Source organism: Castor canadensis, chromosome 15 (genome assembly GCF_047511655.1).
Source record: "Castor canadensis chromosome 15, mCasCan1.hap1v2, whole genome shotgun sequence".
NCBI classification, from domain to species: Eukaryota; Metazoa; Chordata; class Mammalia; order Rodentia; family Castoridae; genus Castor; species Castor canadensis.
Window position 1 is genome coordinate 15,091,333 of NC_133400.1, and position 27,652 is coordinate 15,118,984.

General features: G+C 43.6%; 1 protein-coding gene and 1 long non-coding RNA gene across 6 annotated transcripts in view; one reads left to right on the forward strand and one right to left on the reverse strand.

The window, feature by feature from the left end:
* Positions 1 to 6,802: 6,802 nt before the first annotated feature.
* The window catches only part of Zfhx3 (zinc finger homeobox 3), a 246,152-nt gene continuing 225,302 nt past the window's right edge, over positions 6,803 to 27,652 (reverse strand). For all 5 annotated transcript variants that reach the window (XM_074055740.1, XM_074055743.1, XM_074055742.1 and 2 more), the window contains 3 exons: positions 23,088 to 23,190; positions 16,350 to 21,806; positions 6,803 to 12,571 (listed from right to left, as the gene is read on the reverse strand). In XM_074055740.1, coding sequence (XP_073911841.1) covers positions 10,869 to 12,571; positions 16,350 to 21,806; positions 23,088 to 23,190 — 7,263 coding nt within the window. In that variant the 3' untranslated portion in view covers positions 6,803 to 10,868. The remainder of the gene's footprint in view (positions 12,572 to 16,349; positions 21,807 to 23,087; positions 23,191 to 27,652) is intronic.
* LOC141417372 (uncharacterized) lies at positions 11,486 to 16,360 on the forward strand. Its single transcript, XR_012441913.1, has 4 exons — positions 11,486 to 11,618; positions 12,853 to 14,129; positions 15,245 to 15,425; positions 15,504 to 16,360. It is a non-coding gene; the product is annotated as an uncharacterized lncRNA (long non-coding RNA).

Here is a 27,652-nt window from a genome sequence, read left to right on the forward strand (position 1 = left end):
GAAAATTGATTATTTTCTATTTCTGATGCTATTCTTTAAAGCCTATAAAATTCTTTCCTTTGGCGCATTTGGAAATATTAGGCCATATCCTTCCTTTGTTTTATGAGCATGTCTTTTCTTTCATTAATCTATAGCAATATTTTTTTTTTTGGTGGTACTGGGGTTAGAACTCAGGGCTTTGTGCTTGCTAGGCAAGTGCTCTACCATTTGAGCAATGCCTCCAGCCTTTTTTGCTGGAGGTTGAGGTAGGGTCTTGCTTTTTGCCCAGGCCAACCTAGACCACAGTCCTTCTATTTTATGCTTCCTGCAAAGCTACAATGATGGGCTTGGTGGGGGGGCGCGGCAAGGCTCACTAACTTTTTGTCTGGACTAGCCTCGAACTGCGATCCTCCTGATCACAGCCTCCCAAGTAGCTAGAATTACTGATGTAAGTCAGTGGCACCCACCTCTTTACCACTTTTTTTTTATGACAACTTTTTATGGAATTTGTCCACAGGCTTTTCCTGTTGAACACTTTCACATGAAATTAGTTTTACTTAACTTTTAGGAGGACTGGGTGGATGGAATAACCTTTTTTTTTTTTTAACTTCTTGGCTCTAGTGATCCCTCTGTCTTCATGTTTTCATGAAGTATTCAAAAATATGACCTTAAATTTTGAGAAGTCTTGGTCTATTGTCTCTCAGTTTTATCTGGGCTCATGAATACATTTTGTCTTATTCTTTGGTCTTTATTGTTGCTGTCTTGCTTGATTTGAATACTCTTGCCTAAAGCTTCTCATTGTAGGGTTCTCCTAAGAGGACTTCACTTCCAGTCTTTTCACTGACTTTCCACAGGCCTTTTGCTGGGAGAAAGCAACCCAACCCCCAATCCTACTATTGGAGAATGCAAAACTTCTCCTACTTCTAGCCCTCATGAGTACTTGTTGGCTATTTTAGTTTCCCTATTCTCAAACTCATCTGATCCCTCTTCTTGTCCAATATAAATAAGAACCAAAATTTACCAAAATAAACATACAATCAAAAGACATGATTTAGGTTTAGCAAAAAATGACTATTATCTGCTGAGGCTTGATTTTTTTTTTTTAAATCATTCTCCTTTATTACTCAGAGCAATGAATTCATCTCTGAGAGCCACACTTACGAATCAATGGATTTCCTTGAGTCACATTTAGTTAGCCTAAGAAATCATCTATGTGAAGGAAGACATTGAAATGAAATGGTTTAAATCAAAAGTCTTGAATAACTTTATGATAGGGAAAACCCTTAGCATTAAGGGAAAAGAGCTGAAATAGCATTTTGTGTCAGTCATACCTCTGTATTCAGCTTACAACTTCAAAACATAAGAAATGGTTTTCCCAATCTGTGGGGCATTTCAGAAAGGCAGAAAGGTAGCTAGAGGAATTCATCCATTTGCCTACTTTCTTCCACTTTTGATCACTGTAAGCACAAGGATGAATTAGTTTTATGAAATCAATCAGGACTGAATCATGTCCAGAGAAGTCTGCTGGAAAGTCAGAATCTTGTGTTAATTAACACCTTCATAAGTGTTAGCAGTACTTTGAAAAGTTATTTAGGATTCTTACCACATATATTTAAAAAAATAAATTTGACTTAGGCTTTCAGCTGAGGTAGCTGAAACAGCCGACAAAATACATAAAGAATGTTTCTTAAGGTGATCCCTAAAAGATGAGATGCCAAACAAGGTGAACCCTCTGATTATCTCACTTTATTGCTTCAGAGAGTTTCCAAGTCAAAACATGGACGAACCTAGTAAAATCCAGTAGATCCTCTCAGTAGAGGAAGGGAGACCAAAGTAGCTAGAGTTTACAGGACAAGTGTACCAGAGGGAGAGAACTCTATAGAGTCCTACACAAGTATTTGTTCAGAAAAGTACCGATAAGTGTGAGGAAACTATCTGAGGTCCAGGAAAGAACATGCCAAAAGGGTAAGAGGTTACAATAGCTGATGCTGTTGATGTGAACTACACAGTGCAAGCAGTTCATGGGACATCTGAGTAGAGTTCTCAGAAGTGGGGAATAATTGGCCCTAGATTTAATAGTGCACTGGTCCTGCCCAACAAAACATAAAAAGACCTGAAGGGGTCAAGATATTTTCAAGTAACTTAAGTGCATCCCACAAAAAAGCTTAAGGAAATGTATAGGAATACAAAATATATCCAATATACAGCAAGGTAAAATTCACAATATCTGGTATCTGATCAAAGATTACCAAGCATGCAAAGAGGCAGGAAAACACAACCCATAAAGAAATAATCAACTAAAACCAGAACTTACATAGATGTATGAATTAGCAGAGGATGACAAACAGTTATTATAATTGTTCCATTATGTTCAAAAGTTGAGATAATGGATAGTATTTTAAAGAGACCCAAATTAAACTTCCAGAGATGAAAAATTTGTTATGAGATGAAAAAATACACCGGATAAGATTAATGGTAGATTAGAAGAAAAGATTAGTAGACTTGAAGACACAGAACTAGAACCTATTCAAAATAAAACATACAGAGAAAAAAAGTGAAAAACAAAAACACCCAAACCAGCTAAACAAATGAAAACCCCAGAACAACAGTAAGTCATGAATTAGCTTAAGAATACTATTACTTAAAATAATTGGAGTCTCTGAGGAGCAGGAAAAGTGGAGGATATGGAGGTGCATAAATATATTTTTGAAGAAAAGAATGGCTGATAACTTGCCAATTTGGATAAAAAGCTATATCCTACAGCTCCAAGAACTCAACAAACCATAAGTACAAGAAACAAATCAAACTACACTGGGGCATATCATAATACAATTGTGATGTGAAAAAACTAGTGATAAAGGGTAAAAACTTTAAAAAGCACCTAGTGAAAAATATTTTAAAAATAAGGATGGCATCAAATATTATTGAAAATAATGCAAGGCCACAGTGGAGCACTATCTTTAAGTATGGAAAGATACATAAAAAAAAGATAATCTAGCTGAATATCCAGTTTCAAACCTAGAATCATGTAACAGAAAATCTTAAGAAGACACTGCATGATGACATCCTGCAGTGTTGACAGTATTGACAGAGCTTACATTTATGGATTGGTATCATAGAAAAGGGAAAATCACCCACTAGTCATTCTTCGTAGCCTTTACTAACCTCTGATACCAATATCAGCAACTTTATTGCCAAATTCATCAGTTTCTAATTCACATATAGGACCATAGTCTCTTAAAGCCTGTATCTTTGATGAGTTCTAATTTATAAAGGCATGATAGAAACCCTCTTAAGCCTTTTCTCTGTGCTAACTTATTTTTTGCTTGTTCTCATGCCTCTTCCGTATTTATTTTGCAGCTTGCTAGAATAACTGTATTTTTTAAACTTTCATATTTAAAGGTGGAGTTATCTCTTGCATATTCCGTTGTGTGTATCCCCCTTTTAATTTTGTGTCATCTACAATTCACTGACTTTCAGAACCTCATTTCAGATCTCAGCTTGCACACTGGAACCATCTCAAAGCAGGCAGTGGACAAATTGTTACAGCTTATTGCCTTTCCTCTATTCTGTAACCCTCTATATTTAAGTCACTCAACCTTCAAGGCATGGTGAAACAGATGTATGTCTACCCTGACAAACAAAAGCAAACTACAAGCCATCCTTTCCTCATGACCAAGTTAATCAGGAGAAGTTGGGCATTGAAATACTAAAACCCAAATGCCAGAACTGAACTCCCATACAACTCATAAGCAGAAACCTGCAAAAAAATCTCTGCACTCTTCTATATATGTATGGGTAGGAAAGCATCAGAACTAAACATATGGCAGAGGCTTGATGACACTTAATTAACATCCTTCTCCAACCTTCTGGGAAGCAAAGCTAAAGTTAGAAAAGTGTAGTCCCCAAGAGGCTACAGAAGAAGTGGGGAGTTTGGAGAGTTAACAGTGACAATAATAGTAGCGACAGCTATGTGGCACTTAGTACCAAACAGTGTTATCATGGCCTTATAAAGCATGTACTTTTGTCCTCATTTTACAGTGGGGTAATTCAATCAGGGTCACAATGGTGAAGTCAGAATTGAACCCTAAGGGTATAACTCTGGAACTCATACTCTCACCCACCTTCCAGAGTCTCAGGAAATTATGTGATGGGGAGAAGGCACACCAGACACGGTTAAATTCATGGTTAGTGCCTTCACTATCCTAAGTGCTGGGATAAATGTCACCAGTGTTGCCTACCTCACTAGTCATTTGATGAACAAGCCAAGTAGTATGTAATTCTACAGAATGTTTACAAACTTCATACAAGCAGAAGGCAATACAGAGGGGGCTGAGAGAGACATAAAGGGGCATAGAGAAGAGTAGTTTATTGAGAGTAGGACAGCAAGGAAGAATGACTATTACAAAGCTTTGATGGTTATAAAGGCAGAGACTAGCCACTGATAGCTTTCTTGCTTGCTACTCTTCCTAGTTGCGTCTTAGTATTCATTTCTCAGGCCAAAGGATCTTGGCCCAAGAGTAACACAGTTCATCTGAAAGTTTTCATTCCATGTTAAGATGGTACTCCAAAATTAAATAGTCTCCTTCTCCATCTGTCCAGTGGATGGGAAATATAGTTATAAGAAGTCAACCAGAAATATATTTGTGTTGTCTGTAATTTAAAAACTCAAGACAGATTCAGAGCTAAGACATTTAAAAAAACATATGCCTAGAGTTAAAGAGGAAGGAAAATACTCACCTGCATCAAGAATAATGGAAAATAGTCTCTACTTTAATGGTCCTGAGAACACTTATTTCTTTGCAAGTTTTGCCAGAGCATGGGCTGGTCCACCCCAGCAGTAAAATGGAGGCTGAATGAGCACATCTGCCCTGCTGTAATTAAGGCTGCAGAAGCAGGGTAGCAGGTGCAAACTTCTTTTCCTCAACTTGATTCATAAATTGCTTGTGTTCTCGTAACTTAAGTCTAAACTTATTAAAGTGAGACTTGGAAGGTCAGTCTACAACAGGGACTAGGTACCAGAGACATTTCTTTAAAGCAAAAGTACAAACAATTACCTAACACATAGCAGTCATTTTAAGATGCTGCTATTTCACATTTTCCGGGGTGGGGGGAGAATTATTAATTCTGAGATTAATATCCACATGAGCATGATAATGAAACCAGATTGGAAGATTTTTCTAAAAAAAAAAAGCCTTTCCAGCAACAGAGCTTCAGATCTCTTACCCAACTCTTTCCCCAGTGTAATTTAGGTACCTAGAGATTCCCTGATACAAAAGGCTCAACCATCAGTGAAGTTTTGTCTTGTCTTACTTTCTTGTCAAAAAATTATCTGTAGAAGAAAATGAATTGTAGTCACCTTTCTCCAAAGGGCTGAAGCAGCAAAACCTCTCTGCTTGCTCAACTGATTCCATTTAAAACATCTCAATGTGATCCTGGCAGATTCTAAAATAATTATAGCTTAGAGAGGCAGAGGTGGCTTTGGTTCTGAACAATTCTTATACTGTACCTTTCTATGGGGTGGGAAGAGAGATCAGTGACATAACTGTGTGTCTAGAAAACATACTGAGACAGAAGCCATCTGTTTCTTCAGAACACACAAAGGAAAGGTCCAATGCCTGGGGAAAGATCTGGGTTTCACTGGAGACAGTGACCGTACTTGTCTGGCACAGAGATTCAAGCACTGGCTGGAGAACCAGCTTTCCTCTGGAGCACTGGTAATGCCAATTGTAGAAGGCTATGAGATTTAGAGTTAATAGGGTCACTGCTTCTTCTTGAATGCCTGATGCAGAAACCAAAAAGATTGGGTTGGAGTGGCTAGCAGAGCCAATAGAACAGGGTTTTGTCACTTAGCTCCTTGGAAAGAAAAAGTCCCTATTGACCAAGGGCAGGTGCTGCAGACCTTGCAAGGACATAACCAAGCCCAGCTGCTAGAGTTTTCTAAATTATCAGCTGTGGCTATTAAGTTAGGGATGAATGAAAGGCTTTTGGGCCTTATCTTGGACCTACTCCTTTCTAGTGAATTTTAAGGCATTTTCCCTGTAAACGGAAGGTTTGATAAGAGGAAGGCGAAAACCACATGCTGCTGCTGTGACAGCTGTTCCAGCTCAGATGCTGCTCTGCTCTTTGCTAGGAGGATGGGCACATGTGGTCAGTCATCCACTTAATATAACTGACCATAAACACTACATCCAAGTCCCATCTCAGCAAAGTTAAACCTACCTCTCTCCTGGTCATCAGCAAAACTCCTTTACCTGTGGTTGTGCCAAGTCTCTAAAATTTTCATATAAGCATTTGAATTCAAAATTTAGTTGCTATTAGGGCTCTTGGGACCAAGAGTTCTCCCAGTGAAATAAGCTAGTCAGTGTCATGGCTCAAACTTCTGGCACTTTCACGAACGCCAAGAGATGGGAAATACAAGGGCACTTAGAAACACCCAGCATAAATCCTTGCGTACTTTAGAGTAAGCACTTCCTGCACATACAAGCCTCAAGACATTATTCAGATTTACACTTCACCAGATGTCAACCTCTCTCAGGCACACACACAAAATATGGTAACAGAGCCCCAACAACTTTTGCTCATATTTTTTTAATGTATCACAATGAGCAGGAAACATACTTGATGAAATATTTTCAAAGGAGTATATTCAATTACCATCTACAATCAACTTAACTATGACAACAAAGTTTTTGTGACAAATTTCTTTTTCAGTTTGAAAGTTCCATGTGGTTCTGTTAGTCTCCATGTATTTTGGTACAGTTCGAGATCAGCATCGTTACAGTAACAAAAAAGCTAACAAGACTACATTATAGAAAAAACACCAAGAACATCATTTTTGGTTTCACTTGCTCTATTTTTTTTGTTTTTTTTTTGTTTTTGTTATTTTTTTGTTTTTTATTTGTACATTGCAAAGGCTGTTCATATACCTCTTCACCTCAGGGTCACGTTCATTTATGCTTTCTTTCCTACCCAAACTTGCCCCCCTCCCCCCCTGAAGAAAGTAAACAAAGGAAACAAAAAAACTCATCAAAGCTTTGTTTCACAGTGGGCAGTATCTCAGCGCCAACAAACAACCAACTCAATTTATGCTTCTATTTAAAATGTTTTAATTTAATTTATTATTTAAAAAAAATATATGTCCATGAACATCAAGTGCACTGGCTTGGGTACTGCCTCTCTCTCCTGCAACTTCCTGCCATGCCTGATAAACTCAGGTTTAAACACATGCCGTCTGTTTTACTTTATTTTCAATTGTGTAAAACTTTGGCCACATTCATCTCTTTAAATAGCTTTTAATTAAAAAAAAAGCCCAAAACGTCCTACATGTGTGTGTTTGCCTTTTAAAGTTTCTTTGTGGAAGGATGGATGAAATAATTCTAGTTCTGTGGGTCAATCCGGTGCTATGACTGAGTAGTGTCCAGCGCCAACCCACACTGTTGGAGAAAACAAAAAACCCACCAACAACCAAAAGTCGAAGTGCCAATGGAAGTTCACAACGAATTTAGAAAATGAGTTGAGACACCCTACTCAGCTACCTACTTTTCAGCAGACAGGAGTAAATTCCCAAGTGAGACCAATCTGAACAGTCGAGCACTGTAGTGAATTCACGCTTTGTAAGCGATGGGAGTCGTCGTCACTGTGGATGCCCACCCACAGTGACATGCAACTAGCTCGTGTTTGACTCCTAATCTTCACCATCACTGACTGCTTTGCTACTTCTGGGTTAGTGCTGAGAATTACTTTTTCTTTTTTGAATGAGCATACATGTGGGCCTGTAGAGTTGTGGAGGAAAGCATGAAGTGCTCAACCCCCTCCAGCATGAAACAGCCACAGAACCCCTTTGAGGAATACTGGTTGGTGGAAGCAAGCCTAGCCAACCTACCCAACCACCTTATTGTTGCCAATCACACCCACAGGTCAAGGCATGGCATAGCAAAACACTGACAGTCACTCTGCCTCACAGAGGGAGGATGGCATAGTAGCACAAAACAAAACCATTGGGGAAGGGGTGGCAAAATTACAAAAGGAATTTGAAGTCAAGAGGGGGAGGAAAAGGAATAGAAATTGCACTATTACCAAGCAATATAATTTTAAAAAACAGGTTTCAGAGAAGACCTAGCAGAATCTGACAGGTAAAGCTAGTGTTAAATTGTTAATTGGTATCACATAGAGAACCAAAAACGAAAGCAATTTTTTTCTATATGATACAGACACAGTAACATATAACAGTTAAATGGCAAAAATATATATATATATATATTTCATAGAGTTACAAACAAGATAAAATAATGGAAAACAAAAAAACTGTACAACTTTAAAATTTAAAAATGTTCATCTCAAACACAGGGAGAAATACAAGAATTCTTGTTAAAAGGATATAGCTTGTTAAAACAGTAAATGTTTTTGCGTACTTGTTTTTGACACCTTATGCTACAACTGGATACTGATATGAATAATTAAGATGGTATTCTTTAGTATTCCTACTTTAAAAAAAATTAAAAAGGAATTTGCACTGTGCATCAGCCTAGTTAGAAATATGTACAACAGTTCAGGATCTACTCTTTCATTAACTAAAAAACAAATTCATCAAAAATAGTCCCGGCTAAAAAAGAAACAAAGAAAGAAAGAAAAAAATCCATTTTCAGATCTTGGAATGCTCCAGTCTTTTGCAAAGTAGACGAGTGGCTTCAGCACTGGGGAAAGAAGCCCGAAAGGTGACCAATGGGACCTGTATTCATTCACAGTCTTCAAAGTTCCCTTTTGAAACACAAGGAAGAGAATGAAGGGGAGAAGGATTTCACACTCGTGGGGTCAAGGGGAAACTGTGTCTGTTGATGTTTGGCTATGAAAGTGAAACAGCAAAGCATCTGCTTTTCTCCAAAACCTACATTTTAGCAGCGCAAAGTTTTCCTTTCAAAGTTCAGACTTTGTTTTAAGATGAAAAAGGGTGTGTGTTGCATTGTGTTGTGTTACAGGAATACGATAGTTAACATAAACACAAGTGCCTCACATACAGCTTCATTTTTCTTTCTGTATGTTGCTATCTGCTTCTTTGTTGGCTGCACTCTGAATCATTTGCCACTCAGACTGCCTAACACAAGGACAAAACTTTGAAGTAAAAAATGTGTCTTTTGGTATATGGAATTGTCACTTAACAGTTGCCTCTCTGCTTGCAGAAGAAGCACATTAACAACCTGGGAATCTTTTGTTTTACTTTTTTTTTTTTTTATTATTAAACTAAGTCTTGTCTATTTAAGTCAGAAACAAATTCTCAAGTAACAAGAACCCTTTCCCTTTTTTCTGCATCAGCAGTGAAAGGGTGTGTCTTTGGATTTTATTTAAAGCATGAAATTTCTTTTTCTGAGAGAGGAAAGAAAAAACACAAACACAAAAACAAAAACCAAACTCCTAGCCAAAAACTTTTTTAGCACAAAAAGCACACAGCCAATTACACAAAATGAAACAAATGCTTTAGTTTAGGAAAAGAATATTTGAAGCATCTACCGAACAAGGAAGAAAAGAAGTGGGTGCAATGAAATCCAAAGGAAGAATAAATAAGAAAATAAAATGCACAAGGCTACCTGACATAGGTAACTGAATTAAATGCCTTTTAAAAAAGTTTCAACTCCCCAACCCAAAATAATCTGTTGAGGATCCTAGTGACTTCTAGAATCCTTTGAAATTCTTTCTTTAGTTTCATAAAATAATTCTGCAGCTACCCTCTTAAAAAATGAAGGCAGCTACCTTAAGTGGGAGATTTTAGGATGGGAGTTGGGAGGAGGAGAGAGAAAGTGGAATTAAGGGACACAGGGGAGAAAAGCTTAGGCAAATCAATGGATTGCAATCTATCTGCTAGGAATGAACAGGACATCAAATGAGGAGCTGTCAGCTGAACCATACAAAAAGCTAAATGTACACAAATTTTATTTTCCTTTTAAATCTACCATACTGCTTCAGTTCATTTCCAATGCAACAATCTACTCAACACCAAAAATGGTCATATCTATCATAAATACAGAAAGTCAGTTTTTAAAACTTATTTAAGCTACAAGTCCTCAACACTCTTTGTGTGTGTGGGTTTTTTTTTTTTTGGGGGTTTTTTTTTGTTTTTTTTTATTTTTTTTTGAAAGTGGGAGTGCTTAACTTTTCCCCTTGAAATTGGCTTCAGCAGAAAAGCTATCCTTAAAAATCCCCAGAAAGCTAAAGCAGTTCACATTGTTTTTCTCGAACACTTTCTGCCCATTTTTAAGTTAACAAAACAAAAAATCTTTTCTGGAACAACAACAACAACAAAAAAAAAACCTGAAAAAATAATATTTATAAAACAATGATTCTGAAAACAGAACAAAGTGTGGGTGATTGACCTGAGAATAAAAAGACATTACATTTCTTTTTTTTCTTTTAGCAAGCCATTGGTATCTGAATGCTAAGACAGCAAGAAATTTAAAACTGTAACAAGGTGGAGTGCTTTCCCATACCGCGCGTGCCGGGCTCCTCTGTGCTATCAAGGTGGGCGTTTATTGAAAAGGGGCAAATATACAAGGGGTTTAAGCTCCAAAGACATTAGGGAGGCCCTGCGGACTTCAGTTTCCCAGACCAATAGTACCTTCAAAAGGACACAATGTAACAGGGTAGGTGTTTTGTTTTGTTTTTTTTAATAGTGAAAGAAAAAAGAAAAGACAAGAATGTAAAATCACCGGCATAGATAGGTATATGGGAAAACAACCCACGCTTTTTCTTTTTTTTTTCCTTTTTCTTTTTTGTTTTTTTTGTTTTGTTTTGTTTTTTGGTTAGAAGCTTTGGAATTGTAGTTAGTCTATTTTTGAAATTGGTTTGTTATTAATTTTTACTTAAATTCATTTGTTTGTATTGTTCATCTTCAAAGCTTACAATCTGAAGGTGTCCGTTCCTACACTGGTCAGACCACTGTCCTTGGGGCAGCTGGGGTCTTTGGGACCCTCCACCGGGCTCGCCGGTCCGTCGGACTTTTGGCTGAGATCCGTGTCAGACTCCTCCGAATAGTCGTCTGTTGGCATCGAGGGCTGAACCCCTGAGGTGCTGCATGAACTTGAGGTAACCGTTGAAGATGAGGAGAGAGGAGGAAAAGAAGGGGGCTTCACGGCCGAAGCCCGGGAGACCACTTGCGGCCAAGACTTCCTGGAGGCGTGGGGGGAAGCGGACGAGGACGAGGACGCGGACGAGGACGCGGACGAAGGGGGGGCGGCGGCCGACGGGGGAGGGGGGCTGTCGTTTGAGTGAGCGGCAGACTGCGAGGTAGATGCGGTGCTAGGATCGGGGAAGCAGGCAGAGTGAGGTAATAAACTAGGGTGCTCTTTGGCGTTTCTTGCTGCTCTCGTGATTGTTCTGTGTTTGTGCAAGGCCGACTCGAGATGTTGACTCAGAGCTTCCTCCCCACAGAGCGCGCTCTCGCACGCCAGGCAGTGGTACGAGCCGCCACCGCCGCCGCCACCACCGCCACCGCCGCCGCCGCCGCCGCCGCCGCCGCCGGTGGGGACGTGAAGCACCATCTCTTGCAGGTTCACCACAGACTGGCCGAAGAAGCAGAGGGACTTCAGGTGGCTCCTCGCCGCCTCCTCGTCGCCGAAGCCCGCCTGGCACTTGCGGCACACCAACTTGTACTGCACCTTTGGAACAATGAAGGGGTCATAGAGGGAGTCCGCACTTTTGCTTTCTGCTTCTGGCTCTTCGGGGGGTTTCGGCAGGAGGGGGGACACCTCACGGGGGGCGTTTTTCTGCTCTTCTGGTTTGGGGGATTCTTTGGCAGGGTCTTTGTCTGGGGAGGCAGCCCCCTGGGGGGCTGGGGTTTGGCTTGCTTTGGGCTGCTGCTGCTGCTGCACTTTCTGCTGCTGCTGCTGTTGCAGTTGCCGCTGCTGCTGCTGCTGGATGGCCTCCTGCAGACTCTGCTGGTATTGCTGGTACTGCTGCAGTAGGGAGCCTGGGGACAGCCCCATCAGGGCCTGCGACAGTGCAGGGCTGTAGGGGAACAGGCCTTCCATGCCGTACATAGGCTGCAGGTACCCGCTCTGCAGGGCGCCAGGGATCTGGGGGGCGTAATAAGGAGAAAAGCCTGGTACAAAGTAAGGGAGGAACTGGCTCGTGAGCAGTGCCGTGGGGTCTGAAGTCAAGGCCGCCTGCAAGGCCTGTAGTTGAGCAGGGTCCACTGCATACTCCATGGCAGGCAGTGGGGCAGAGACGGTGGCTGCAGTTGCTGTGGGGGCCTCTCCCTTCTCCTTCTTGGGGACAGGTAGAGGTTCCCCTTTCCCTTTGTGTGCCTTTTCCTTTTCCTTTACTTTCTCGCTGTCTTTGTCCTTTCGCTGCTGTGACTGTGGCTGTTGGGGTGGGAGCTGTGGAGTGAGTGTTGGCGGTGGGGGAGGCTGCTGCACCTGTGGCTGCTGCTGCTGGGATTGGGGGGGTTGCTGAGGGGCCATTGCCATGGTGGCTTGTGCTGGGGTCGGGGAGCTCAGCGATGCTGAGGACGGTTTATTTGGTAATCCAGATGTGGGGAGGCCAGGGGAAGGAACTGTTGTGCTGGGCAGACCCATCAAGTTCGGTTTAGGAGATGTTAAAGCTAAAAGGATGGAGACAGAAAGAGAAATCACAGGTCAGTCTAGGGTGGTGAGACTGAAGCTGAAGGTGTTTTTACCTGTGTCACTGGCACAAAATCAAGGTTTAAGATCAAAGGATCCTCTCAAAATCAATATGGTCAACAGAAGCATCCTACCAGGCTGAGGGATGGATTAATCAGGATGCAGTACTGGGTCGGTTCTCATGTTTCCCTGTTGAGCTAAACACCTGCCAACACCTTGCTGCCCACACTAGGTTCACATTTTCCTTGCCATTTACTTCCAGATTCCATTCATTCTGCACAATGGGATTAGTCTGGAGACCTCAAATTAGCTATTTCCAGCTGGGACTCATTTGAACTGAAGGCCTGCATCAAAGAACCACAGAAACAGTACAGCCATGAAGCCCCACTAGAAGTTGTCTGGTGAGCCAAAGCAAGAAAGCTGGTAAGGCCCCAAGGCCACATGAACAAACAAAACAGGCTCTACACGTGTTCTTCCTCTCTGACCTCACTGCTGCAGCTCAACAGATGCTTTAGGAAGACAGAGAGAAGATGGATGGGAAGGTGCAGAGGAAGGGCCTGGGGAAGAAATAAAAACAACCCATTCATGGAAAAGTGCTCCAGTGCCTTGGCTCAGCTGACCTGCTCCAACAGGGCTGTTGAATTAAGACTACCACCTCCTCCTGTCCCTGTGTTTATGATGCACAGGAGGGCCAGGGAGGCTACAGATGCTTAAGGAATCAGCCACAGGAAGAGAACAGCAGTGTCAGAAATAGAACAGCTCAGGTGCTGACACCCTTAATTACCAAGATATCACAGCCTACCTCAGGTGCCACTGTTAATGGTTACGAGAGGTCTCTATGTCACCAGGTCCACATGGACTACAGTCCCATTCTTGATCATGCTTAAACCCTGATATACCATTACTTGCCTGACCCCCTATCTCCTGGATTGAATCTTTGGTTCGAGGGTGAAGGAAGCGAACATTGCTGCCGATAACACACAAAGCTCCAAGTATGGTAAGCACAGCTTGGGGCAGGATAGGCAGAGTGTGCTGCATGATGACATGCTGAGAAAAATGTAGGAGTTAGGGGGTACGACAGGCAACAGCCCTTGGGACACCTCCACATTCATCACATCTGAAAAACTAGACAGTATACATCCCTTCCCTTCCACAGGACAAATCAAAAATTGTCACAGTCCCTCAGTGTTTCATTGGAACTACCTTCTGTCCTTATGAGGGGAAAAAAAAAAAAGTACCCTGAAGCCCAGGCCTGGGTGAAGACTATGTTGATTTCCAGCTAGTGCAGCAGTGTTTACTAGAGTATCAAAAATTCAGATTTCAAATGAAAAGAGCAAGGCTTGCTTCAAGTTGCCAATCCCAGGAACACATCAACATCCATTAACCCTGAACAGCCAAAGATTCACTTGGCATTACATAATGTACTCTTCCAAAAAAAAGAAGGGGATTACTAAGAGTAACTCATCTAATTTCCTCCAAGTACAGAAGAGTAAAACCAGAGGAGATGATGTGACTGATCATACTCAGAAAAATTCAAAGGTATGGGTTAAATTGGTGCAAATGAGGTAGAGAGAGTGTGTGGAGTATGAATTCCCATCCTGGGACATGAGGCAATGGGCCCGCTCTGTGTTTGAGGTCTGAGCCAGAGTCAAAAGATCTATGGGGTGAGAAAGGAATATCTACAGATTTCTCCGTTCCCATGGCTTCAGGCTTTTTAAGAGAAGAGTTCAGGTCAAAAGGCCTTAAACTGACTCTGTGCATGTTCAACTGACAGACTAAGAGATTCAAGTTTTAAGAAACATTTTTGAACCCTTGCTATTTACCAAGCTCTGAAATAGCCACACTAGATGCATAACTCAGTATATCTCATATTAATTCTGTGACCTTGGTTTTCTGATCTGTAAGATCAAAACCAAGCAAGGTACTTCATCCCCCTTATGCACCTCTGGAGTCAGAATGACCTTGTGTGAATTATGGCTGACACACATTTGATGTGTGGCCTTGGGTCCACTAGTTGACCTCTTAGAACCTCAGCTTTCCACAATAGAAGGTTGTAGGAATGAGAAAGTCTGCATGAGAAGATCTTAGAATTGGGCCTGACATATAGAAAATGTTTAATAAAGGCAAGTACTTTCCTTCCCATTCCAAATTCAGTGGGCAGCTGCAGTACAGTTCAGGTGATGCTGATGAGGGCATACCTGGCTAGCTAGAATGATTTAACAGCATAGCTTTCTATCTCTAGTCCACTCGTAGTGGTCAGATCCTAAGTAGCACTAAACATATACCTGTTGACTGACTGGCTCATATTGGGTGTTGTGGAAGGAGCACATAGCACTGGGAGCCTGGAGGCCTGGGTGGGAGCTCTGGCTCCTACCCTAGCTTGCTGAATGATCTTGACCTCTGTGGGCCTCAGTTTTCTCATCTGTAAAACAAGGGAATAGATCAGAATAGATTCTGATTCTACGTTTTTTCACATTAGTATGATATGCTGTGGGCCTTCCCAGGCCCCTCTGCCAAGGACCTGAGCTGCAAGGATAATTCACTGCCTGGCTTATGTCTAGCTAGCTTAAGCATCGTTCTGTGGCACTGCTTGCCAGCACACACACGCAACAACATCTGTGTCTAAATGCTTGCTTTTCTGGTTCTCTGGATAGGAACTCAGCACCAGGAATGCAATAGCTTCATATTCTTTTAAACACTGCCAAAACTGTAAAACTTTTGGAATTAATTCAACCAGAAACCAGGAGTGCTCTGGGAAGTGGCAGAGCAACTTCAGCTCCTGGGAAGAAGGACACACTGGGCAGGCAAGGTGGCACTCTGAGGGTCACTCCTTTGGTAAGTATGCACTGGTCAGTGGGTGGGTGGGTGGGTGGGTGGGGGGAACACTTGCTAACTTATGCCTCATCCTCACAGGGCCCTGGAGGGGAAGATTCAGTTTAGGAAAGATGGCTGCATTCCAGAGATGGGTAACCAAGAAAGGTATGAAGAAAGAACTTCAAGACTCCCTATTGAGTGAGACTGGAAAAGGAGCAAATATGATTCTAAATGTGCGGGAGGGAGGAAAGAGAGATGGACAAAAGGAAATGAAGGAGTGACTAAGGATCCCTAAAGTGCATGCAAGTGTCTTTGTCTGGAAGATTCAACACATACATGTCAAAACCAAGAACCACACTGTCCAATACAAGATTCCTGGTCAGCGCATTCAAGTGAAGAGGCACTTTCCTTAAACTGGCACATCTGCCACAGCAGCTCTCTTTAAAAAAGATGGCAGAGGTCCCAAGTGAGGGCAAAAGGTTGATTTCAATTTTCTTGTATCACTTTCCTCACGTAAAATACAGAATTAGCTGGGAAATGCAGTTATATTTTCAATAAATATCTAGATGGTATCAGCATTTCCACAAGGACTGAAGAGAATAATCTATGATGAAAACTTCCTACTTGAAAATTCCCCAGACATTAGTACACCAAATTCTTCCCTATTCACAGACACCCCAATCTTGGTGTTGAACACAGGGCATGAGAGTGGTTTCAGAGGAAACTGTCTGCCTCAGGAGCTCCCCTCCCCCTATCAGAGAGGCAAAGAACAAGAGAGGCTGGCACTGGGGAGACTCAGCAGATGGGAAAAGCCCTGTTGCTCTTAGAGAACTACAGAGAGCAGCGTCCTACCTGCCCAGCACTCAGAGCACCTTGGGTGGTGACCACATAACAAAGCACTGAGCTTCCGTAGCACTGAAATCAATCACCTGGAGCAAAACCCACCTGTGTTGGATGGAGTAAAGCCAGGCAAGGAGGGGCTGTTGAGGCCAGGGAGCAACACAGGAGGAATGCCCTGAAGCGCTGGATATGCTGTAGGAAGGTTAAGAGCCTGAAGAGGGGCATTGTCAAACAGCCCTTGCTGCTGAGCTGCCAGTCCAAGGACCTCATTGGCCTTTTTAATCCGGTCCAGCTCTTGCTGAGCCATCAACTGACGTACAGTGGCTGGGTCAAAGTACTCTTTCTCCTTGTCCAGCTGGCTTCCAATGGTGTCTTTTACTTTGGAGATGTGCTGTTGGGAAAAGATATGGTCACGTACAGACAGCCGAGCGCTGTACTTGATGCCACACAAAGTGCACTCTGTTTTGGGTCCCTCGTAACTTGTTTGGTTTATACCAAAATGCTTGGCCATGCTTAACTTGGACTTCTTTTCTTTTGCCCGGGCATTCTGGAACCAGACCTGAACAACTCTCTTTGGCAGTCCAATGTCATTGCCCAGGACCTCACACTCTAGCATAGTGGGTGTCCTATAGTCATTAAAGCATGACTTGAGAACTTTCAGCTGCAGATTGGTCATTTGAGTGCGAAAACGTTTCTGCCCAGGCCGATCACCACTGTCACCAGATTTGCCTGCAGACCCACTTGCACCAGGACTTGGGGAGCAGGGGTCTGCAAGGCTGGAGGTTTCACTGTAGTCCACTGTACCTTCATTGTCATATTCCTTGCTATAAAAGCTTGGGGCTGGGCTGACCAGACCAGATGACAACCGATCTTCATACTCAGACATTGCCATCATGGCTGCTTTGGTCAACCCTTCATTGGGTGCAGAAGAAGATTTGGTTTCAGTTGCTATTCCCGTCGCACTATCGTTATCTGCATTGCCCTCATCTCCTGTAGTGGTATCTGTGATTGCTGTGTTGACAGAGGAACAGTCATCGTTGTCCAGCTTAGTTTGGTCAAAGTTCAGATTAACTGAGGTCATGGAGGGGCTTTCAAAGTCTTCAATCCCTTCCACCTTGATGGAGGAAGGACTGAGAAGAGTCCTAGGAGACAACTCCATGGTTTTACTCACAGGCGAGAGGGGAACACCCTGACCATCACTACTGCTTGGGGGAAGGTGGGAAAAGCTAGTTCCATCAAAAATATCTCCTTTCATTTGGAGTCCCCCGTCACAGTCCAAGAGCATTGCAGACAGAGTTAGGTTGTAGCCAGCTCTCTTGGCTTCATGCCAGTGACGAGACCGGATATGAGCCTCGAGGGCAGTCTTGGCTTTGAAGAGGGCTCTGCAGAAAGGACATCTCCTGTGGGCCTGAGCAGGGCCCACAGCCCGGAACTGCCCTTTTCTTTCCCGAGCTCGGGTGTTCTGAAACCAGACTTGCACTACACGTTTCTTTAGGCCCACTTCATGTGCGATGTGATCCAACATCTTTCGAGTTGGATTGGAGTCCAGTAGATACTTTTGGTAAAGAATTTCTAGCTGCTCTGGTGTAATAGTTGTCCTCAAGCGCTTGTCTCTCTGAGGCTCTTCTCCTGCTCCACTGTCATTTTCGCCAGGGCTTGCACTGGCTTTTTCCTCCAGCTTCCTCTTTAGAGTGTTCATCGTGGAGGTTGGTGTTGAAGGAGAAGTGGCTGAGCTTGCTGGAATCTGAGGTATGGCCCCAGAGAGCAGCTGGCTGGCCAGGAGTGGGTTACTGGGGTCGAACAGCATAAAAGGCATGTCTAACGACCTGTCTAAAAACTGGGGATGGATGAACTGGTTCTGTGCACTCAGGAAATGAAGCTGTTGATGCTCCTGCCAGTGCTCAAACGATGGAAATGCCAGCTTACACTGGTCACACTGGTAGGGGATTAGCTGAGGAGGTAGGTTTGCCAGCTGTTGAGGTGTAGACGTGTGGAGGGGCTTGAGGGGCAGATGGGAGAGCTGAGAAGGACTGGGGCTCGACTGGGGTAAGGGACACTGAGGAGGGGGAGCTTGAGGAGGCGGCTGTGGTAAGGAAGGTGGAGCAGCCAGCTGTGGAAGCTTCTGCGGGGGTGCATTCAGCTTCTGCTCAGGCTGGTCTTGCTGCTGTAGCTCTGGCTTTGGTTGTCCTTGCTTTTCTTGGGTTTGGTTTGGCTGTGTACTGTGAGGTTCAGCCTGCTTTGGTTTCTCATCACTCGTCTCTGCTTTTGCATTGAAGGTGGCCATTTCATCGGCCTCTGCTGTAAGCTGCAAGAAAGCAGAAGGCGTGGTATTGGCTGATGGTGCTGGGGCACTGTAAGCCTGTGAGGGCATCGGGGTACTGCAAGATGAGCTCGTGGGTGTGAGGATTTCCATGGCATCCATGGAATCCTCATTTTGGCTGTCATCTTGCCCCTCCTCATCCTCATCCTTGTAACACAGCTTCTTCTGGTGTTTGATGAGATCAAAGATGCGCTGAAACACTAGGCTACATTTTTTGCACTGGTAGTTCAAGTTGCTTGTGCGAATGTATCTATCATTTGTAAGCTCACGCCGCTCTCCATCTTTGCCCTCTCCCTGATTCTCATAATTTTTCCTGGCCTTCTGTCGGGCATTCTGAAACCATACCACTATGACTCTGGTTGGAAGGTTCAGTAAATTAGAGAGTTGCTCAAATTCATCATCCTTTGGGTAAGCATTGGCATCAAAGAAGTCCTGGAGAACTCTCAGCTGGTAGTCAGTGAACCTCGTTCTCGAAGATCTTTTGCTTCCCCAGTACTCCTGCTTCTGAGGTTCTGGTGAAGGGGGCCGGGAGTCAATCTTGAGCTCCTCCAGGCTGGTGATAGGAGGGTTGCTGAAGTTGTAAGGGGAGTCCTTGTTACGCTGCCGCTCTTTGAAGAGAGTGTTCCTGAACCAGTGCTTGATCACTTTCTGGGGCAACCCAGACTTGTCTGCCATCTCTTTGATCTGCTCTTCACTGGGGGAATTGTTAATGTCAAAATACTGCCGCAGCACTCGGAGCTGGTCATCTGTGATCCTGGTACGCGGCCTCTTGTTCTGCTGCTGCAGCAAGGTTGGATTGAGCTGATGTTGATACAGCTGGGCCAAGTCTGCAGGCAGAGGTTCTACTGGCCCAAGCTGAGGGGGCAGCTGAGCCGGCAAAGTCTGCAGTGGCATTGTCTGCATCATCAGAGGAGAGAAGATGGGCAGCTCCATTGGCATGGAGAGCTGGGTGAGTGGCACAGATGGCTGGGCTGGCGCGATCGTAGGTGAAGTGATGGGTGGGGCTGATGCTGGGATTGCTGGCGTGGAGGCTGGCTGAGGTGGTGCTGCTGGAAGTGGAGGGGGAGGGGGTGGAGGTGGAGGGGGTGGAGGTTCTGGAGTCTGAGGCCTCAGGGGGTACAGTTTATCATAATGCTCTCGGTACTGTTTGGCAAACCTCTCAAGCTGTTTAAAGGGAAAGTAGTTCTGGTGAACATGCTCTTGATGACTCTTTAAAATCAAGATGTTGGAAAACAACTTGCCACAGGAGTCACACTCGAGTTTTTCCAGGTTCTCTCCCTGCTCTGTCTTCCCATTCTTCTTCTGCACCTTCTGCTTGTTCTCATTGTACTGAATGACAAGCTCAAAGCCAAAGTTCTCCAGCAAGGCCTTGGTGGCATTCCCTCTGGCGTCTGAGGCGATACGTGGAGGAAGCACAGAAGCCTCAGAACTACTCCCTGGTGCTGACTCTTTCTTCTCTTTGGCCTTCAAGGCATCTGGCAGTGATTCTTTCAGTCCTGCATTGCCCTCTCCTCCCTCGGTACCTTCCCTCTCTCTCTGGCTTTCTTTTTCCTTTTCTTTGATGACCAACTTGTTTTTCTTTTCAGGGTGTTGGCTTGGCTGAAGGAGGACAGAGTGACTCTGGGACAGAGAGAGCTGACCCTGCTGTTGCTGCTGTTGTTGCTGTAGGATCTGCTGGTGGCTCTGCTGTGGGATCTGAACCTGAGCCTTCAGATCCTCCAGCAGGCCCGGGCCTGTCCCTGTTAGAGTCAGTGCCCCACTGGTCACTGGCAAGCTCACCTCAGGGTTGAGCTGGAACTCAGCACTGGGGATATAGAAAGGGAAGAGGAGATGCTGCTGCTGCTGCAGCTGCAGTAGGGTCTCTGTAGTCATGGGGAAGTGAGGAAGGAGGGTGGGGTTAAACAGCTGAGACTGGATCAGGGCAGCCTGTTGCTGTAGCTCCTGCTGCAAGTGAGCCTGAACCTGGGCCTGGGCCTGGGCCAACGTCTGTGCTTGCTGCTGCTGCTGCTGCTGCTGCTGCTGTTGCTGTTGCTGCTGCTGCTGCCTGGATGCAATCATATCTGCCAGCTTCTTCCGGTTTGCTTCCTTGGGCTCTGAAGGAGATGCAACGTTGGCACTGATGGGATTCCCCAGGGGTGGCATCCCCACATTTTCAGCAGGCACTTGGCTCAGTAAGTTGGAGCTTGGGGTGATGCCTGCACTACTTGGATTGGTGGTGGTAAAGGTGTTAGTGCCACTGGTGCTCACAGGACTTGGTGTGGAGGAGCTCAAGGAGACACTGCCACTGTTCCCAGTCCCATTGCTGCTGCCACTCGCGGCCTCCAGTTTGGCTGCCCGGGCCTTGGTTTGATGCAACACAGACCTCATGTGGATCTCCAGAGTGGAACTCTGGCTATAGGCCACGTTACAAGTGTTACACTTAAAAGGTTTGTTGTCTGGGCTGCTGGTGGGTTCTGGCTGACCAGTTGCTGATTCTTGAAGGGCTCTCTTTAACTTATGCAGGTGGGAGACAGAATTGTAGTGCACCAACAGGATATTCTTTTGAGTGAAAGATTCCTTACAGACAGTACACTTATAAGGGCGAGAAGGGTCTAGAAACTTTTCCATGGTAAAGTTGGGGCCTTTTCTGAAAGGTAGAGCTCTCTTTGGCTCTGAGCCTGAATCTTCTTGTACTGACCCAGAGTCACTGCCTGTTGGGCTCTGTTTATCTTCCAAGTCACTCTCTTCCTCTTTGTCTTCTTCAACAATTATGGTGTGGTCTTCGGCCAGGGTAGGGTCTCCCATTGCCAGGAGGTCCCCATTGGCTAGAAGGCCTCCATAAAGTTGCTGAATGTCAGCCTCACTCAACTCCAAGTGACTTGTCTCAAGGTGTTTTTTCAGAGCCTGGAAAGTTCTGAAGCTGCGCTGACAAAGGCAGCACATAGTGGCAGCTCTGATCACATGGTACTGAGAATGGAGCTGCAACTTTTCAATAGTCTTGAAAGCCAGGCTGCACTGATTACAGCGGTACTTGTACACGTGGCGATCTGACACAGGCAGCTGAGGCCTCTTGGCATGCACCTCGTTGAAATGGGTCTGAAGGGCAGCAGAAGTTTTGAAAACCTGGTTGCAACCCTTCTTCCAGCAGAGGAAGCCCGAGTCTTCCCTCACAGAACCTGGGTCAGCAGAAGAGGGTTTCAAATCTCCACTGTGCTCTGTGCTCACAGACGGCAAGATATTCTTTCCCAGATCCTCTGAAGGTTCTGTAAAAACAAAACAAAACAACAGCTATCAGGCCCAAAGATAAAGAAGGCTTCATTTCCTCCAGAGTATCATCCGGAGCCATCTACCAAGCTGGGCTCTGTGAAGGCAGTGCCCGCTGAATCCCAGTGTCTCCACAAGGCCAACAGAGCACATGTTATAAACAAGGCACACACCAGCAGAGAGAAATAAAAGGATATAAAAAGTTCAAATTCATAATAGGCCTATGCCATCTCACACATCTCACAGTCTTCTAAATAGTATTTAATTGCTTAACGCAGAATCCTCAGTTTCTCAAGAACTAGTAAGTTACTGATCTTAGATGGGATTTCCCTTTCATGTTCATCTTCTATGTGTAAGAATTTAGCACAGTGGATCTGAATTACAGGATACATGAATCCATACTGTCTATAAGAATTATTGTCCACTGTAACAAAAGAAAATTTAAATTACATTTGTAGACATTATTTATAATAATATGACTCTTGACTATCATCTCTATTCAGTAAACAATGAACATTCATGTTGCCATTTATCAAAATACATTAAATTGTTTTCTACAATGAGATAATCATACCAATAAATACCCTGGCCCTTTTCAGGTCCACTGCCTAATATGGAAAAATCACAAGGAAGAAGGCTGTAGTAGTCTGTGTAGTAGTGTGGGCAGTAGCGTGGCTTAATTCTTCCTAATTTAAGCCTTAGATGCCCGTAAGAAGTGAAAGATCTAGGACAGCTTCACAGAGGCCTAATGATCCATCTAGCTAGGAACCACTGTGTGGCACCAACACTTGTAGCATACATGTCTTTCTATGACAGTGGTCTTTCCAGTTGCTCCTTTTATGCTTCATTATAAATCAGTTGTAGGAGATTCAAGACTCTGTGTAGAGCTCTTTGATCCAGTGTCCCCAAAGTCAACTCACATGGTCCACAAGTTCCCAGAGATGCTGCGTTTAATGGCTTAGGAAGGGTCTCTGGGCCTATAGACTGAGTCTCTGTTTTTTCACTTCCGTAAGTATACAGTCTGTGGGTACACGCGCCCATACCAAAATCCCAATGGTTCTCAAGCAGATTTCTCTGGCTTTAAGCCACAAGAAAAATTTTTAAGTATATGCCAAGAGCCAGAGTAGAAAGTAGTTGACAACAGTGACCTTCACAATTTGTGATCAGTCACACTAAGCTCAGGAATATTATAAAGGATTCCTGGAGCCTCACCCCATGAAAATTTTAACCCAGAATTTCTTCTTGTTTCAATTGTAGAAGTCAAGATTAATGATACTGACCAGGCTGCTTTCCTGCTTCTTCCAAATTGGAACTCCCATCTCGATCTGGAACAGCTGCTGGGAGGAACATGCTGCTGGGCATCACCATCTCAGGGGTGGTCACCTGAGAAGCAAGAAGCAGCGAGACAAGGAGAATCAAATGGGGAGAACAACGATACACAAAATAGGAAAGCTTTAAAAATTATTTAATAAGCAAAATTAGCCTTCCCAGGTATAAAGCTGGAAGTGTCACTTTTCATAGCTCACTGAAGATTCATGTTTATTAGACAAAGCTCACATCAGTCAAAAGTGTTTCTACGGTTACATTCTGGACATAATTAGCAGTGCACACTTGAAGAATAATCTTATTATTAATATTTTTCCTTTATGCAGAATTTTGACTTTGATCACTGACAATGTTTTGTCATGGGCTGTGAAACTTCTTGTGCAACCAATTAGGTAGATAAGTTGAAAGGCCCACCTTAAGCTGCTGAAAACATAATAAGGGCCCTAATTAAATCATACCTAGTAAAGTACACTGTAATCTTCAAGCAGGGAGCTTTGTAGTTCTGTTTTCAAAATGTATTCAGCCAAGAAGAGAAGGGGAGGAAGAGTGAAGGAAAGGGTAAAAAGGAGCGAAGAGAACAAAGGGAGGCTAAGGACATGCAGACACAATGGCAGATTTTCCAGGAAACATTTTGTAACCCTTTACAAGCTGATATCAAGCACAAACAAGCATTTTTTTATGACTCAAGCCAGGATTCCTCTGTAGCCTTTGCCTGAGGTATACAACATCAGAGACAACATCTACCCAGTGCTCCAGCCATCAATGGTGGCCTGCACAGCATTCTACAGCAGCGCAGCCTCACCTTGACATCAGGGCCACTCTTGCCTAATATGGCGATTCTCTAATTCTATAATTAGCCTGGATCCAAGCTACAATTTTAGGTCAGATTCTTAGACTTTTCTGCAGGCCTCCCTGCTGCATGGCCAGAAGCTTGTCCCAACATGGTAGCGTTTGCCCTGTCTTATGGTGATAAGCATGCCTCAATATCCAATGTTAGGATAAAAGGTTCCTTGTTTAAAAAGAAGCAGTATCTCTTTGTCTGCTATGAGGGGTAAGGTTAGGTGGCAATGATAGTTCCAAATGAATTAGAAATCCTCTTCAATTTGATGACAGCCTGAAAAATGGACTGACCTAGAGGTCACAAGAACAGAAACTGCAGTTACACAGCACTCAGCCCACCTGGAGCCACTGTTTCCCCATCAACCATGACTTGACTGCAATAATAGCTTTACCTTCTGCTGCAAAGACTGGAACACCTAGACTTTTGTTCAAAATTAGTTTGTTTTTTTTTAAATTACTGTTAATTGTTTATCACTTTAAAGATCCTGGTCTTGCTCAAAATAGCTGCTGACACGTTCACTAGTAAGTATCATCGGCAACAGGCTAACAACTAGAGGAGACACAGACAACTGTAGCCACGGACACAAGAAAGGTAGCTTCCCATCACATGTTTTCAGAGCCCCAGATGCCAAGAGGCACAAAAATTAAGCAACAGGCACTACAGAGAAGGGTTCTAAGAAATCCCATGTTTACAAAGAGCAGGTGCGTGGCAGGTGAATGAGGGTGATGCATTCCTGCTCCCTGGCCATCTGCACCCTCGCTCAGAGCTTGCTAGCAGCTGGTTAGAGCTTGCTGTTGATGAATTGTTAGGAATGGAGTGGAGGTTGCCAAACTCATTCCACCTATTTTCTTTTTAATAGAAAGCATTTCTGACCAGTGTGGTTGGGGAGTCCAGTGGGAATCCAAGAAGTGAAAGGTCACCGATTAATTTATAGTCTTCAGTTGAGGGGGAGCACGAGGTTAGGGGTAAGAAAGGGAGGAAGGGAAAGGCAAACAAACAAACAAACAAACAAAACAAAAATACTCCCTCCAACCCCCTTTCTTGGTTGTAGCTGCTGGATTGGTTCGTTCCTGGCATCTTCAGGAATTATGAAAAATAAATCATGAGAAATTTAAAAAGCCCTACAGAGTAAAAAAGAATAAAATTATCTAACACCTCAGCTGCACATCATTATAGAAAACTGTGGGCTTTTTATACGTATTACAGTAGGGCAGACATTTCTCTAACAGACTCAGTACGACGGATCAGTAATTGTTTTCATACACTTTAATTAGAAAAACTCAGATGGCTATGAATAATAATGGAAAAGAGAGACTTTTGCACTTGAAAGGTTGAAGTCAATCAAGTGTGAATGACGGCAAAAAAGGGGGGAAAAAAAGACACCAATTCATCAGCTCTCTGTTGTCTCGCTGCGACTTTAATCATAATTCCTGATTGGGATTCAAGAAGGCAGTAAGCAGCAGTTCTTTGTCTGCCTTCACCTTCCATCAATTAACTCTCCCCGAAATATAATCATCACCCTCACGTGCTCCTCTGCATCTTAATCTGGCTCCAAACCTGGAAGTCCTGCTCCCATGAGTGTTCAAGTAACTACTTTTATCTACCCACCTCTTCTCATCTATAGCTTGCCCAGCCTCTGTCTGGATGGATGGATGGATGGATGGATGGATGGATGGATGGATGGATAGATAGATAGATAGATAGATAGATAGATAAATAAATAAATAAATAAATGTTTGGTATATGAAATTTTAACAGGAAAGAAATCCCCAGGAGGTGAAGAGGAAGATTCCCTAAAGAGAATTCTAAGGATCAAGAAATTCTGGTGGGGTCTATGTGCGCATGTGTCTGAACTGAGGTTGACAGTGGAAGCTGCCTCACTGTGCAGGCTATAGGAGGCCCCGCGTCAGTGTCAGGAATTAATGTTTTCACACCTGTGCCCTTCCTCCCTCTCTCATCAGCTTCCACAGCTTTGCTTTTTCCTCAAGAGCCACAAATATAATCCTGCCAACAGCTCACAGAAGAGCCCTGGCTCAGTGGGGAAAGAAAAGGATAGGGATCCAAAGGTACAGTTCCCAACACTTGCCTTTTTTTCCTAATCATATCTGGTTCCCCAACTGCATGGAAGGCTCTGATTGTCCCAGCAACATCTCCATTGGACAAATGAATATGGGAAAGTCAATCACTTAACTGCTGAGTGCAGTTCTGTAAAGACATTCCCTTTCATCAGGAGCAATGAAGCATATAGATTTATGAGAGGCCAAAACCTGGTTATACCATAACCAAAACTATTGTAAATACTTCCAAACATCAGAGGTCCTCAGATAACTGGATCCCACTATCAACTGCCCCAACAGGCCAGCTCTTGTTCTCCTCCCCATTTCTCCCATTTGCCTGCTTTTGAGCCTCCAGCCATGGACTCAAAAGCCAAACAGAAAAATGTTCTGAGATTTGACCAATACACAATCAGCTCAGACAGCTCTGCTTTTGACACTGACTGAACCATCCACATGGACTGATTCTTTTAATAACCTGCACATCTGTAAACATTGAACATGTTCAGTCCTGTGTCCCACACTAAGGATATTAGAACAGACTTTTCTCTGGGTGAAGAAAAGTCAATTGATTACAGATTTGGTCACTCAGGATTGGCCATGCAAAGGGTAGACACCACATATTTTCCTTTTACCCCTTCTGAGCCACACCAACTACTTTCCTCCCAGAGTATGCAGAGGTGATGAGAACATAAGAAGAAACCATCAACCGAGCTGGGGTGCTGAAAGTCTGGAAACAATCAGCAGCTTTAATATCACACTAACAAGAAAACAGGTCTCATGTATAACAAGAGAAATGTGGAGTTCTACTCCGATGCTGAAACTCTTCCAGTGTAAGCAGTCCTCAGATATAACAGAAACAGAAGAGGAGTTCCATGTTGATGCTAAAAATCTTCAAGCTTAAGAAATTCCCAAATAAGTCAGTCATTTGAGAGGGAAGGGCCTCGAATGGCACTCTGTTCATCTATTCATTGCCCTTCACATACAAAACACTGGGCAGAGTTCCTATGTGGCACGCTTGTGAGACACAGAGAGCAAGACAGGGTCCCTGCCTCCAAGCAGCTCACTATCCAGAGGAGAATCTTTTTAGGTCAGAAACCCGTTAGGAAATTTGATGAAAGTTGTAGACTCCTGGAAAAAATACTTTCACACACAGGCTATCACAGATAATTTCAGGGAATCACAGGCTCCCCAAAAAGAAATCCACGGACTCAAGTGAATTACCCTTGTTCAACTAAGAGACGTGACACAGGTTCATAAATACCTACTTCTAACCCCCTCCTTCTGTGCTTCATCTTTATTTTGGATTACAGTTTAATACCTTTCAAGACTCTATGAGGTGAGTGGATGCTAAAGGCCCTAGAACACACCTTACACAGATCTCAGTCTTAGATGTGGTCCTGGTCTGCACTGTGACATTTGGGAGAGCTGCTATTTATTCTTTCTTGAGAAGCTGCATTTAGAAGGAATACCAACTCACTTCCCTACTCTAGGCCACAGATGTGCAGTGTCCAAATTCGACAGTCTGTGAAGCTGAGATTCCACTTTGCTAACTTCTTACCATCTTATTTATGCAAGTTCACCTGTCAAAGCTGCCCCTCAGACACACTGCTTAGGTTAGATC